Source organism: Chiloscyllium plagiosum, unplaced genomic scaffold (assembly GCF_037043375.1).
Source record: "Chiloscyllium plagiosum isolate Xiang-an unplaced genomic scaffold, Cpla_swu_hap1 HiC_scaffold_17, whole genome shotgun sequence".
In the NCBI taxonomy this organism is placed as follows: domain Eukaryota; kingdom Metazoa; phylum Chordata; class Chondrichthyes; order Orectolobiformes; family Hemiscylliidae; genus Chiloscyllium; species Chiloscyllium plagiosum.
In genome coordinates this window covers 2938956-2953271 of record NW_028270155.1, presented here as the reverse complement: position 1 = coordinate 2953271, position 14316 = coordinate 2938956, and the positions used below count along the sequence as shown (strand labels likewise).

The following is a 14316-nucleotide window of genomic DNA, read 5'->3' as shown; positions in this document are numbered from 1 at the left end:
CCGTCTGCAGCACCGTCTGCAGCACCGTCTGTAGCACCGTCTGTAGCACCATGTGCAGCACCGCCTGCAGCACCGTCTGTAGCACCGTCTGTAGCACCATCTGCAGCACCGTCTGTAGCACCGTCTGTACCACCGTCTACAGCACTGTCTGTACCACCATCTGTACCACCGTCTACAGCACTGTCTGTACCACCATCTGTACCACCGTCCGTAGCACCATCTGTAGCACCGTCTGCAGCACTATCTGTACCACCGTCTGTAGCACCGTCTGTAGCACCGTCTGTAGCACCGTCTGTAGCACTGTCTGCAGCACTGTCTGTAGTACCGTCTGTACCACCGTCTGCAGCACCGTCTGCAGCACTGTCAGTACCACCGTCTGCAGCACTGTCTGGACCACCGTCTGTAGCACCGTCTGTAGCACCGTCTGCAGCACCGTCTGCAGTACCGTCTGTACCACCGTCTGTAGCACCATCTGCAGCACCATCTGTAGTACCGTCTGTACCACCGTCTGCACCACCGTCTACAGCACCGTCTGTACCACCGTCTGTACTACCGTCTGTAGCACCGTCTGCAGCACCGTCTGCAGTACCGTCTGTACCACCGTCTGTAGCACCGTCTGTAGCACCGTCTGTAGCACCGTCTGCAGCACCGTCTGTAGCACCGTCTGTACCACCGTCTGTACCATCGTCTGTAGCACCGTCTGTACCACCGTCTGTAGCATCGTCTGTACCACCGTCTGCAGCACTGTCTGGACCACCGTCTTTAGCACCGTCTGCAGCACCGTCTGTACCACCGTCTGTAGCACCATCTGCAGCACCGTCTGCAGCACCGTCTGTACCACCATCTACAGCACCGTCTGTAGCACTGTCTGCAGCACTGTCTGTAGTACCGTCTGTACCACCGTCTGCAGCACCGTCTGCAGCACTGTCAGTACCACCGTCTGCAGCACTGTCTGTACCACCGTCTGTAGCACCGTCTGTAGCACCGTCTGCAGCACCGTCTGCAGTACCGTCTGTACCACCGTCTGTAGCACCATCTGCAGCACCGTCTGTAGTACCGTCTGTACCACCGTCTGCACCACCGTCTACAGCACCGTCTGTACCACCGTCTGTACCACCGTCTGTAGCACCGTCTGCAGCACCGTCTGCAGTACCGTCTGTACCACCGTCTGTAGCACCGTCTGTAGCACCGTCTGTACCACCGTCTGTAGCATCGTCTGTACCACCGTCTGCAGCACTGTCTGGACCACCGTCTTTAGCACCGTCTGCAGCACCGTCTGTACCACCGTCTGTAGCACCATCTGCAGCACCGTCTGCAGCACCGTCTGTACCACCATCTACAGCACCGTCTGTAGCACTGTCTGCAGCACTGTCAGTAGTACCGTCTGTACCACCGTCTGCAGCACTGTCTGCAGCACTGTCAGTACCACCGTCTGTAGCACCGTCTGCAGCACCGTCTGCAGTACCGTCTGTACCACCGTCTGTAGCACCATCTGCAGCACCGTCTGTAGTACCGTCTGTACCACCGTCTGCACCACCGTCTACAGCACCGTCTGTACCACCGTCTGTACCACCGTCTGTAGCACCGTCTGTAGCACCGTCTGCAGCACTATCTGTACCACCGTCTGTAGCACCGTCTGTAGCACCGTCTGTAGCACCATCTGTAGCACCGTCTGTAGCACCGTCTGTAGCACCGTCTGCAGCACCGTCTGTAGCACCGTCTGTACCATCGTCTGTACCACCGTCTGTACCACCGTCTGTAGCACCGTCTGTACCACCGTCTGTACCACCGTCTGTACCACCGCCTGTAGCACCGTCTGTACCACCGTCTGTAGCACCGTCTGCAGCACCGTCTGTACCACCGTCTACAGCACCGTCTGTACCACCGTCTGTACCACCGTCTGTAGCACCGTCTGTACCACCGCCTGTAGCACCATCTGTACCACCGTCTGTAGCACCGTCTGCAGCACCGTCTGTACCACCGTCTACAGCACCGTCTGTACCACCGTCTGTACCACCGTCTGTAGCACCGTCTGTACCACCGTCTGTACCACCGTCTGTACCACCGCCTGTAGCACCGTCTGTACCACCGTCTGTAGCACCGTCTGCAGCACCGTCTGTACCACCGTCTACAGCACCGTCTGTACCACCGTCTGTACCACCGTCTGTAGCACCGTCTGTACCACCGCCTGTAGCACCGTCTATACCACCGTCTGTACCATCGTCTGTAGCACTGTCTGCAGCACTGTCTGTACCACCGTCTGTACCACCGTCTACAGCACTGTCTGTACCACCATCTGTACCACCGTCCGTAGCACCATCTGCAGCACTATCTGTACCACCGTCTGTACCACCGTCTACAGCACTATCTGTACCACTGTCTGTACCACCGTCTGTAGCACTGTCTGTAGCACCGTCTGCAGCACCGTCTGTACCACCGTCTGTAGCACCATGTGCAGCACCGCCTGCAGCACCGTCTGTAGCACCGTCTGTAGCACCGTCTGCAGCACCGTCTGTACCACCGTCTGTAGCACCATGTGCAGCACCGCCTGCAGCACCGTCTGTAGCACCGTCTGTAGCACCATCTGCAGTACCGTCTGTAGCACAGTCTGTAGCACCGTCTGTACCACCGTCTACAGCACTGTCTGTACCACCATCTGTACCACCGTCCGTAGCACCATCTGCAGCACTGTCTGTACCACCATCTGTACCACCGTCCGTAGCACCATCTGCAGCACTATCTGTAGCACCGTCTGTACCACCGTCTGTAGCACCGTCTGTACCACCGTCTGCAGCACCGTCTGTTACAGTATACTTAACAGAGAAATCAGGAGGGCAAAACGCGGACATGAGATAGCTTTGGCAAAGAGAATTAAGCAGAATCCAAAGGGTTTTTACAAATACATTAAGGACAAACGGGTAACTAGGGAGAGAATAGGGCCCCTCAAAGATCAGCAAGGCAGCCTTTGTGTGGAGCTGCAGAAAATGGGGGAGATACTAAATGAATATTTTGCACCAGTATTTACTGTGGAAAAGGATATGGAAGATATAGACTGTAGGGAAATAGATGGTGACATCTTGCAAAATGTCCCGATATACAGAGGAGGAAGTGCTGGATGTCTTGAAATGTATAAAGATGGATAAATCCCCAGGATCTGATCAGGTGTACCCTTCTCTGTGGGAAGCTAGAGAAGTGATTGCTGGGCCTCTTGCTGAGATATTTGTATCATCGATAGTCACAGGTGAGGTGCCGGAAGACTGGAGGTTGGCTAATGTGGTGCCACTGTTTAAGAAGGGCGGTAAAGACAAGCCAGGGAACTATAGCCCGGTGAGCCTGACCTCAGTGGTGGGCAAATTGTTGGAGGGAATCCTGAGGGACAGGATGTACATGTACTTGGAAAGGCAAGGACTGATTAGGGATAGTCAACATGGCTTTGTGCGTGGGAAATCATGTCTCACAAACTTGATTGAGTTTTTTGAAGAAGTAACGAAGAGGATCGATGAGGGCAGAGCAGTAGATGTGATCTATATGGACTTCAGTAAGGCATTTGACAAGGTTCCCCATGGGAGACTAGTTAGCAAGGTTAGATCTCATGGAATACAGGGGGAACTAGCTATTTGGATACAGAACTGGCTCAAAGGTAAAAGACAGAGGGTGGTGGTGGGTTGTTTTTCAGACTGGAGGCCTGTGATCAGTGGAGTGCCACAAGGATCGGTGCTGGGTCCTCTACTTTTTGTCATTTGCATAAATGATTTGGATGTGAGCATAAGAGGTACAGTTAGTAAGTTTGGAGATGACACCATTTGTTTTCACTTGAACGTCACAGGCTGAGGGGTGACCTGACAGAAGTTTACAAAATTATGAGAGCATGCATAGAATGGATAGTCCGAGTCTTTCTCCCTGGGGTGAAATATCAATTACTAGGAGACATGGGTTAAGGTTTAAAGGAGATGCAGGTGTATTTTTTCACACAGAGGGTAGTAAGTGCCTGGAATGCGCTGCCAGAGGAGGTGGAGAAGCTGATACATTACCAACAGGCATTTTGATGATACATGAATAGGCAGGGAAGAGAGAGAGATATCGACTGCATGGGACAAAAGGTTTTTAGTTTAGAAAGGCACTATGTGGGCGGCACGGTGGCACAGTGGTTAGCACTGCTGCCTCACAGCGCCAGAGACCTGGGTTCAATTCCTGCCTCAGGCGACTGACTGTGTGGAGTTTGCACATTCTCCCCGTGTCTGCGTGGGTTTCCTCCGGGTGCTCCGGTTTCCTCCCACAGTCTAAAGATGTGCAGGTCAGGTGAATTGGCCATGCTAAATTGCCCGTAGTGTTAGGTAAGGGGTAAATGTAGGGGTATGTGTGGGTTGCGCTTCGGCGGGGGGGTGTGGACTTGTTGGGCCGAAGGGCCTGTTTCCACACTGTAAGTAATCTAATCTAATGTGTTGGTACAGGCTTGGTGGGTCGAAGTGCCTGTTCCTGTGCTGTACTGTTTATTGTTCTAGTGATAGATTGGCTGCAGGGGTTAAATGATGGCGTGAGATTGCAGACAGAAGGAATTGGTCTCTGGATACAAGAAGGTTAATGTGGCGATTTAATTGAACCTTTCAACGCATTAAGGAGGCAGGCCGGGTAGACAGAGAGAAACAACTTCCAATGGTCAGGAGTCAAGGACAAAGGAACATTGTTGAAAGTTAGAGTCAGGCCTTTTGGGAACAGGAACAGGCTGTTCAACCTCACAAGAAAAATGAGGAAAAAATATCAACACACAGAGACATGGAAGTTTGGGATTCTCTTTGGAAAATGGCACTTGATGTTAAATTAATTGTTAATTTTAGGTGGGAGTTTGTCAGTGTTTGCATTAAGGAATATAGGGTCAGGTCAGGTTTGTGAAGATGGGGGATGGATTAGTCATGAACTCACTGAATGGCCTCCCCTCATTTGATTCACAAGTTTCAGGAAACTCATGATAAAAATCATTTTGAGGCGAATCGAGGCTCAGGAATACCCTGTGGCCTTGTAGGGACACTGTGAGTCTCAGTGAGCAGTTCTGTCAAAGACAAGGAACTGCATGAAAAATGTGTTGTTTGTCAATGTTGAACGGTGTTGGTGCCAGGGGCACTCAGCATCATCTGTATGCAGAGCCAGGAGCCCTGGCATCTGCACTCTTAGTAGCTCCGTGTGACAAGCCCCTAGCAACCCAGCTCTGATCATTCAGTCCTGGTTAAGGAGCTGCCCTAGGACTAATCCAACCAATCCTGGTACTTGGTCAGAATGACCTTGAGAATGACCTCACTTCCACTGACTGTGTACTGCTCAGGGAACAGACCTCGGCCCTAGTCAGCAGTTAGTTTTAGACAACATTGATTGGACTGAGTGTGTGTAACAAATGCAGAAGTTCTGAACTCCCCCACCCCGGGGATAAGGCCTGGTCTATTTACCCTATCCATGCCTCTCATGATTTTATAAACCTCTGTAAGGTCACCCCTAAGCCTTCTGCACTGCAGTGACAAACGTCCCAGTCTATCTAACCTTTCTGTATAACTCAAACTGTCCAATCCCAGCAACATCCTGGTAAATCTTTTCTGCACCCTTTCTCCTTGAACAACACCTTTCCTACAGCAGGGAGACCAGAACTGAACGCAGTATTCCAAAACTGGCCTCACCAATATCCTGTACAGCTGCAACATGACCTTTCGTTCCTATACTCAAAGCACTGACCAATTAAGGCAAGCGTACCAAACACCTTCCTCACCACCCAAACCCCTATTTGGGGACTTCAATAAGTGATAGTACCAGCAATGAGGGGCCAGAAGGCCTCATTATGTGCTGTGACAGAGTGTGAATGTTTAATGATTATAACGTCTGTGTCCTTTCCATAGGGAATATCATTGGTTCTGGAATCTTCATCTCCCCAAAAGGAGTCCTGGAGCATGCTGGTTCTGTGGGCCTGGCTCTTATTATCTGGATGCTGGCTGGATTCATCACAGTGATTGGTTCCCTTTGTTACGCTGAGCTTGGAGTGACCATAACCAAGTCTGGAGGAGACTACACTTATGTCAAGACTGTATTCGGAGGATTACCGGGGTATCTGCGAATTCTCACAGTACTTGGGGATTGCTGGGATATCTGCAGTGTTCAGGGATTTTTAAAAATTCATTCATGGGACATGGGTGTCAGCAGTTGGGCCCAACACTTATTGCCTGTCCCTAGTTGCCCCTTGAGAAGGTGGGGGTGAGCTGCCTTCTTGAACAGCTGCAGTCCTTGTGCTATAGGTTGACCCACAATGTCCCTTAGGGAGGGAATTCCAGGATTCTGACCCAGCGACACTGAAGGAACGGTGATATATTTCCAAGTCGGGATGGTGAGTGGCTTGGAGGGGAATTTGCAGGGGGTGGTGTTCCCATGTATCTGCTGCCCTTGTCCTTCAGGATGGAAGTGGTTGAGGGTTTGGAAGGTGCTCTCTGAGGATCTTTGGTGAATTTCTGCAGTGCATCTTGTAGATGGTACACACTGCTGTTACTGAGCGTCGGTGGAGGAGGGAGGGGGTGTTTGTGGATGTGTTGCCAATCAAGCGGCTGCCTTGTCCTGGATGGTGTCAAGCTTCTTGAGTGTTGTTGGAGCTGCCCCCATCCAGGGCAAGTGGGGAGTATTCCATCCCACTCCTGACTTGTGCCTTGTAGATGGTGAACAGACTTTGGGGAGTCAGGAGGTGGAGATGCCGGTGTTGGACTGGGGTGTACAAAGTTAAAAATCACACAATACCAGGTGTATTTGGAAGTACAAGCTTTCGGAGCGCTGCACCTTTGTCAGGTAGCTAGTGGGGCAGGATCATAGGACGCAGAATTTATAGATAGCGAGTTTTGAAAAGATTTGTAGCTCAGGTTGAGGTTCTGGATGTAGGTTTGCTCGCTGAGCTGGAAGGTTCATTTTCAGACGTTTCGTCACCATACCAGGTAACATCTTCAGTGAAGATTAGAGTGGTGCTGGAAAAGCACAGCAGGTCAGGCAGCATCCAAGGAGCAGGAAAATCAATGTTTCAGGCAGGAGCCCTTCATGAGGAATGTGCACACACACACACACACACACACCCTTACACATAGAACAGAGAACATAACAGCATAGTATAGGCCCTTCGGCCCTTGATGTTGTGCCGACCTATGGAACCAATCTGAAGCCTATCTATCTGACACTATTCCATTGCAAGACACTATCTTAGTATCTTTGATGGTCTTCAGGAATTCTTGGGTGGAGTTACGTGAGTCTTCTACTAGGTGTTTTAGTCTTTGGTGTACTTCCTTGGCCAGTCTGTAAGTTGGTGTTCCAGGTAGCGAGACTATGGGTCTGAGGGGGGCTCCTGGTTTGTGAATTTTGGGTAATCCATTGAAGCGTGGTGTGTTGGACCCATCTGGTTCCATTGTCATCCAAACATTTATCCAATGACCATTTAAATGCCCTTAAAGCCGGTGAGTCTACTCATGTTGCAGGCAGTGCGTTCCCCAGCCCTACTACTCTCTGAGTAAAGAAACTACCTCCCTGACATCTGTCCTATATGTCCCCTCGTGTTAGCCTTCACCATCTGAGGAAAAAGGCTCTCCCTGCCCACCCTATCTAACCCTCTGATCATCTGATATGTCTCAATTAAGTCACCTCTCAACTTTCTTCTCTCCAACGAAAACAGCCTCAAGTTCCTCAGCCTTTCCTCCTAAGACCTTCCCTCCACACCAGGCAACCTCCTAGTAAATCACCTCTGAACCCTTTCCAAAGTTTCCACATCCTTCCTGTATAATGCAGTGACCAGAACTGTACACAATACTCTAGGTTTGTTCAATACAGTAGTTCCCCCTCCCCCCACCTCCCCCACCCCGTACCCCTGGGGGAAATGTTCCAGGACCTACCTTGGAAGCCTGGAACCATGGATAGGAGCGAAGCCATTCATTTCAATGGGGACTTTACCTCCCCCGCAGCCCCCTGGTCCTGGTTCGGGAACATTCCCTGTAATATGTTCGGGCCGCAGTAAACTGCGGGTAACTGAAACTGCAGAAACCGACTCCATGGAAATGGTGGTCGCCCTGTAATTGCATCAGATGTTTGACACTTTGGTCTTTTACTATAAATTCTGTGTCTTATGATCTTGCCCCACTACCTGATAAAGGAGCAGCGCTCCAAAAGCCTGTGCTCGCAAATAAACCTGTTGGACTCTAACCTGGTGTTGTGTGATCATTAGGCTTTTGGGGAGTCAGGAGGTGAGTTAACCTTGCAGCCACAGTGTTTATGTGATGAGTCCAATTAAGTTTCTGATCAATGGTCACCCCCAAGGTGTTGGTAGTGGGGGATTCAGAGATGGTAACACTATTGGATGTTAAGAGGCAATGGTCAGATTGTATCTTAATGGAGATTTGTGTTGCACACATTTACCTGTCACTTGTCAGCCCAAGCCTGGTTATTGTCCAGATCTTGTTGCAATTGAAAATGGACTAAGGAGTCAGAACTATCACTTAACATTGCACAAGCATCAGTGATCATCCCCACCTCTGCCTGGTCTTGAGTTGCTCGATCTGTTTGAAGTCTGTCCCATTTAGCACGGTGATAGTGCCACACAACATGATGGAAGGTATTATCAATGTGAAGGCATGTCTTTGTCTCCACAAGAACAGTGTGGTGGTCACTCTTACCGATACTGTCATAGAGAGATGCATCTGCAGCCAGCAGATTGGTAAGGATGAGGTGAAGTATGTTTTTCCCTCTTGCTGGTTCCTTCACCAGTCTAGCAGCGATGTCCTTTAGGACCCGACCAGCTCGATCAGTAATGCTGCTGTTGAGCCACTCTTGGGGATGGACAGCGAAATCTCCCACCCAGAGGACAGAGAATGTTACAGCACAGTACAGGCCCTTCAGCCCTCGATGTTGCGCTGACCTGTGAAATTAATCTGATGCCCATCTAACCTACACCATTCCATTATTATCCATATGTATGTCCAGTGCCCATTTAAATGCCCTTAATGTCAGGGAGTCTACTCCAAGCAGGCTGTTCCATGCCCTTACTACTCTGAGTGAAGAAACTACCCCTGATATCTGTCCTAAATCATCACCCCTCAATTTAAAGCTATGTCCCCTGATGTTAGCCATCACCATGCGAGGAAAAAGGCTCTCATTGTCCACCCTATCTAACCCTCTGTTTATCTTATAGGTCTCGATTAAGTCACCTCTCAACCACCTTCTCTCTAACGAAAACAGCCTCAGTTCGCTCAGCCTTTCCTCGTAAGACCTTCCCTCCATACCAGGCAACATCCATGTAAATCTCCTCTGCACCCTTTCCAAAGCAAGCTTTGAGAAGATTTGTAGCTCAGGTTGAGGTTTTGGATGTAGGCTTGCTCGCTGAGCTGGAAGGTTCATTTCCAGACATTTCGTTACCTTAACAGGTAACATCTTCAGCAGACCTCATGCAAAGCAATGCTGAAAATTCCTACTTTCTATTTATATGTTTGGGTTGGTGATGTCATTTCCTGTGGTGAAGTCACTTCCTGTTCCTTTTCTCAGGGGGTGGTAGATGGGGTCTAACTCAATGTGTTTGTTGATAGAGTTCCGGTTGGAATGCCATGCTTCTAGGAATTCTCGTGTGTGTCTCTGTTTGGCTTGTCCAATGATGGATGTGTTGTCTCGGACAAAGTGGTGTCCTTCCTCATCCGTATGTGAGGATACTAGTGAGAGGGGGGTCATGTCTTTTTCTGGGTAGTTGATGTTCATGTATCCTGGTGGCTAGTTTTCTGCCTGTTTGTCCAATGTCGTGTTTGTTACAGTTCTTGTACGGTATTTTGTAAATGACATTAGTTTTGCTTGTCTGTATAGGGTCTTTCAAATTCATGAGCTGCTGTTTTAGTGTGTTGGTGGGTTTGTGGGCTACTGTGATGGCAAGGGGTCTGTGTAGTCTGGCAGTCATTTCCGAGATGTCTTTGATGTAGGGGAGAGTGGCTAGGGTTTCTGGATGTGTTTTGTCTGCTTGGTTGGGTTTGTTGCTGAGTTTCTGGTTGTTTTCCTCCTCTTTAGTGAATTTTATACCAGTTAGGGTATTATTGATGGTCTTGAAGGTTTCCTCTAACTTGTTGCGTTTAGGGATGACTACGGTGTCATTCACGTAGCGGACCCAGAGTCTGGGTTGGATGGTTGGCAGGGCTGTTTGTTTGAGTCTCTGCATTACTGCCTCTGCTAAGAACCCTGATATCGGAGATCCCATGGGTGTTCCATTGGTTTGTCTGTAGGTTTTGTTGTTGAAGGTGAAGTGGGTGGTAAGGCATGGGTCCGCTAGCTTGACAATACTGTCCTTGCTGATGAAGTTGGTGGTGTTTGGTGCATGTGTCTTTGGGTCTTCTAATAATGTAGTCAGTGTTTCCATGGTCAGGTTAATGTTGATTGATGTAAACAGGGCTGTTACATCAAAGGAGACCATTATTTCATCCTCTTCTATCTTAGTGTCTTTGGTCTTCAAGAATTCTTGGGTGGAGTGGATGGAGTGGCGTGAGTCTTCTACTAGGAGTTTGGTGTAGCTCCTTGGCCAGTCTGTAAGTTGGTGTTCCAGGTAGCGAGCTATGAGTCTGAGGGGGGCTCCTGGCTTGTGAATTTTGGGTAATCCGTAGAAGCGTGGTGTGTTGGATCCGCCTGGTTTCATTTTTTTGGAAGTCGGTCTTAATTATTACTCCAGATTTCTCAAGTTTTTGAGTAGGGCTGTGATTCGGTTCTCTTGTTGTGAGGCCGGGTCCATCACCACTTGTTGCTAAGTGTTGGTATCTGTAAGTAGTGTGTTCGCTTTTTCAATGTAGTCTCTTTGATTTAGAATGACTGTCAAGCATCCTTTGTCTGCAGGTAGGGGAACAATGTTTTTATTTTTTCTAGTCTTTCCAGTGCTTTCCTTTCTTGTGTATTGAGTGTGTTTCCTTCCTTTTTTCTGCTTAATGTTGGTGTGACTACCTGTCTGATGGATTGCTGGGTTTCTTCTGTGGGTTGGTTGTCTTTTAGTGTTGTTTCTAATGCTGCTAAGAAATTGTTCTTGTCTGCATCCTGGCAGTTGTAATTTAATCCTCTTACTAAGACGGCTTTTTCAGTGTCTGTTAAGGATCGGTCAGATAAGTTTTTTATCCAAGCTTCTGTGTTGTCAGTGTTGTTACTTTGTGTAAGTTTATCTAGTTTTTTCAGCAGGTCTAGTTTTTTCATTTTCTGTGTTTGTCGCTGTCTAATATCTATGACTTGTTGTACTGTGTCAATCTAATCATGGTCTGTTGCATGACTGAGTAAAGATTTTTGATGCAAAATGTCCCGGAGTCTGTTGTGGGCATCATTAATCATTTCTCTAAGCATTCTGCAGCCGTTTTGCTCTGCTATTCTTATGGCTAGTGGGGTGTTAAGGGGAGGTTTGTATTGAAGACATTTAGGTAGTACCCGTTTCCTTAGGCATTCGTGCAGGAAGTACAGCTGTTTGCGGGTGCCACTCTGTCGGATAGCATTCGTTTCCCATTTTCAGGCCAGTTTTAGCGTATTGCACCCATAGGTCTTACCGAGTTTTGAGAAGATTTGTAGCTCAGGTTGAGGTTCTGGATGTAGGTTTGCTCACTGAGCTGGAAGGTTCATTTCCAGATGTTTCGTTACCCTACTAGGTAACATCTTCAGTGTGCCTCAGGCAAAGCAATGCTGAAAATTCCTGCTTTCTATTTATATGTTTGGGTTACTTTGGGTTGGTGATGTCATTTCCTGTGGTGATGTTATTTCCTGTGGTGAAGTCACTTCCTGTTCCTTTTCTCAGGGCGTGGTAGATGGAGTCTAACTCGATGTGTTTGTTGATAGAGTTCCGGTTAGAATGCCATGCTTCTAGGAATTCTCGTGTGTGTCTCTGTTTGGCTTGTGCTAGGATGTCCTGGAACACCAACTTACAGACTGGCCCAGAGGCTACATGAAAGACTAAAACACTAAGTAGAAGGCTCACACCACTCCATCCACTCCACCCAAGAATTCCTGAAGACCATCAAAGACACCAAGATAGAAGAATAGAAGAGGATGAAATAATGGTCTCCTTTGATGTAACAGCCCTGTTTACATGACTCAACATTAACCTGGCCAAGGCAACACTGACTACACTATTAGAAGACCCAAAGACACATACACCAAACACCACCAACTTCATCAGCAAGGAGAGTATCGCCAAGCTAGGGGACCTATGCCTTACCACCCACTTCATCTTCAACAACAAAACCTATAGACAAACCAAAGGAACACCCATGGGATCTCCGATATCAGGGTTCTTAGCAGAGGCAGTAATGCAGAGACTCAAACAAACAGCCCTGCCAACCATCCAACCCAGACTCTGGGTCAGCTACCTGGATGACACCATAGTCATCACTAAACGCAACAAGTTAGAGAAAACCTTCAAGACCATCAATAATATCCTTACTGACATAAAATTCACTAAAAAGGAGGAAAACAACAACAAACTGCCATTCCTAGATGTCACAGTAGAGCGAACAGCCAATGGGCAACTTCAAACCAGCGTCTACAGGAAAACAACACATACCGACCAAATACTGAACTACAGGAGCAATCATCCCAACACCCACAAACGAAACTGCATCAGAACATTATTCCAATGAGCCACCTCTCACTTCAGCACAGAGGAACTACGCAGAGTAGTTCAAAAAGAACAGGTACCCAATGAACAAGTCTGGTGATTTCTCAGCAACAAACCCAAACAAACAGACAAAACACGTCCAGAAACCCTAGCCACTCTCCCCTACATCAAAGACATCTTGGAAATGACTGCAAGACCATTGCCAAATTCCTTGGAATCATGGTAGCCCATAAACCCACCAACACACTAAAACAGCAGCTAATGAATTTGAAAGACCCCATACAGACAACAAGCAAAACTAATATCATTTACAAAATACCGTGCAAGGATTGTAACAAACACTACATTGGACAAACAGGGAGAAAACTAGCCACCAGGATACATGAACATCAACTAGCCACAAAACGACATGACACACTCTCACTAGAATCCTCACATAAGGATGAGGAAGGACACCACTTCGTCTGGGACAACACATCCATCCGAGGACAAGTCAAACAGAGAGACACATGAGAGTTCCTAAAAGCATGGCATTCCACCAGAACTCTATCAACAAACACATCGAGTTAGACCCCATCTACCACCCCCTGAGAAAAGGAACAGGAAATGACTTCACCAAAGGAAATAACATCACCATAGGAAATGACATCACCAACCCAAAGAAACCCAAACATATAAATAGAAAGCAGGAATTTTTATCGTTGCTTCACATGAGATCCACTGAAGATGTTACCTAGTAAGGTAACAAAACATCTGGAAATGAACCTTTCAGCTCAGCGAGCAAACCTATATCCTTTCCAAAGCTTCCACATCCTTCCTATAATGCGGTGACCAGAACTGTACGCCATACTCCAGGTGCAGCTGCACCAGTGTCTTGTACAGCTGAAGCATGACCCCGTGGTTCCGAAACGCAATCCCCTACCATAAACACCAACACACCATATGCCTTCTTAACAATTCTATCAACCTGGGTGGCAACTTTTAGGGATTTATGCACCTGGATACCAAGATCTCTCTGTTCAGCTATACTGCCAAGAATTTTACCATTAGCCTAGTACTCTGCATTCCTGTTACTTCTTCCAAAGTGAACTACCTCACACTTTTCTGCATTAAACTCCATTTGCCACTTCTCAGCCCAGCTCTGCGTCTTATCTATGTCCCTGTGTAGCCCACAATATCCTTCACCACTATCCACAACTCTGCCTACCTTAGTGTCATCTACAAATTTACTAACCCATCCTTCTACGTCCACCTCCAGATCATTTATAAAAAATGACAAACAGCAGTGACCCCAAAACAGAAGCTTGCAACCCACCATTGGTAACTGAGCTCCAGGATGAATATTTCCCATCAACCCTCTGTCTTCTTTCAGCAAGCCAATTCCTGATCCAAATCATTAAATCACCTTCAATCCTGAAACTCTGTATTTTGTGCAATAGCCCACCGTGTGAACTCCATCAAACACCTTACTGAGATCCATATACACCACATCACCGCTTTACCCTCATCCACCTGTTTTGTCACCTTCTCGAAGAACTCAATAAGGTTAGTGAGGCACGACCTACCCTTCACAAAACCGTGTTGATGATCCCTAATCAAATTATTCCTTTCCAGATGATTATAAATCCTATCTCTTACACCTTTTCCAACACCTTACCCACAACCGAAGTAAGGCTCACTGGCCTATAATTACCAGGGTTGCGCCG

At 48.0% G+C, this 14316-nt stretch overlaps 1 protein-coding gene and 1 pseudogene across 1 annotated transcript in view; both read left to right on the top strand.

The window, feature by feature from the left end:
* LOC122558187 (large neutral amino acids transporter small subunit 2-like) overlaps nt 1-14316 on the top strand; it is a 352569-nt gene that overhangs the window by 37640 nt on the left and 300613 nt on the right. The window contains exon 2 of the mRNA XM_087995684.1: nt 5880-6084. Coding sequence (XP_087851810.1) covers nt 5880-6084 — 205 coding nt within the window. The remainder of the gene's footprint in view (nt 1-5879; nt 6085-14316) is intronic.
* On the top strand, nt 7941-12632 carry LOC148147274 (uncharacterized; annotated as a pseudogene).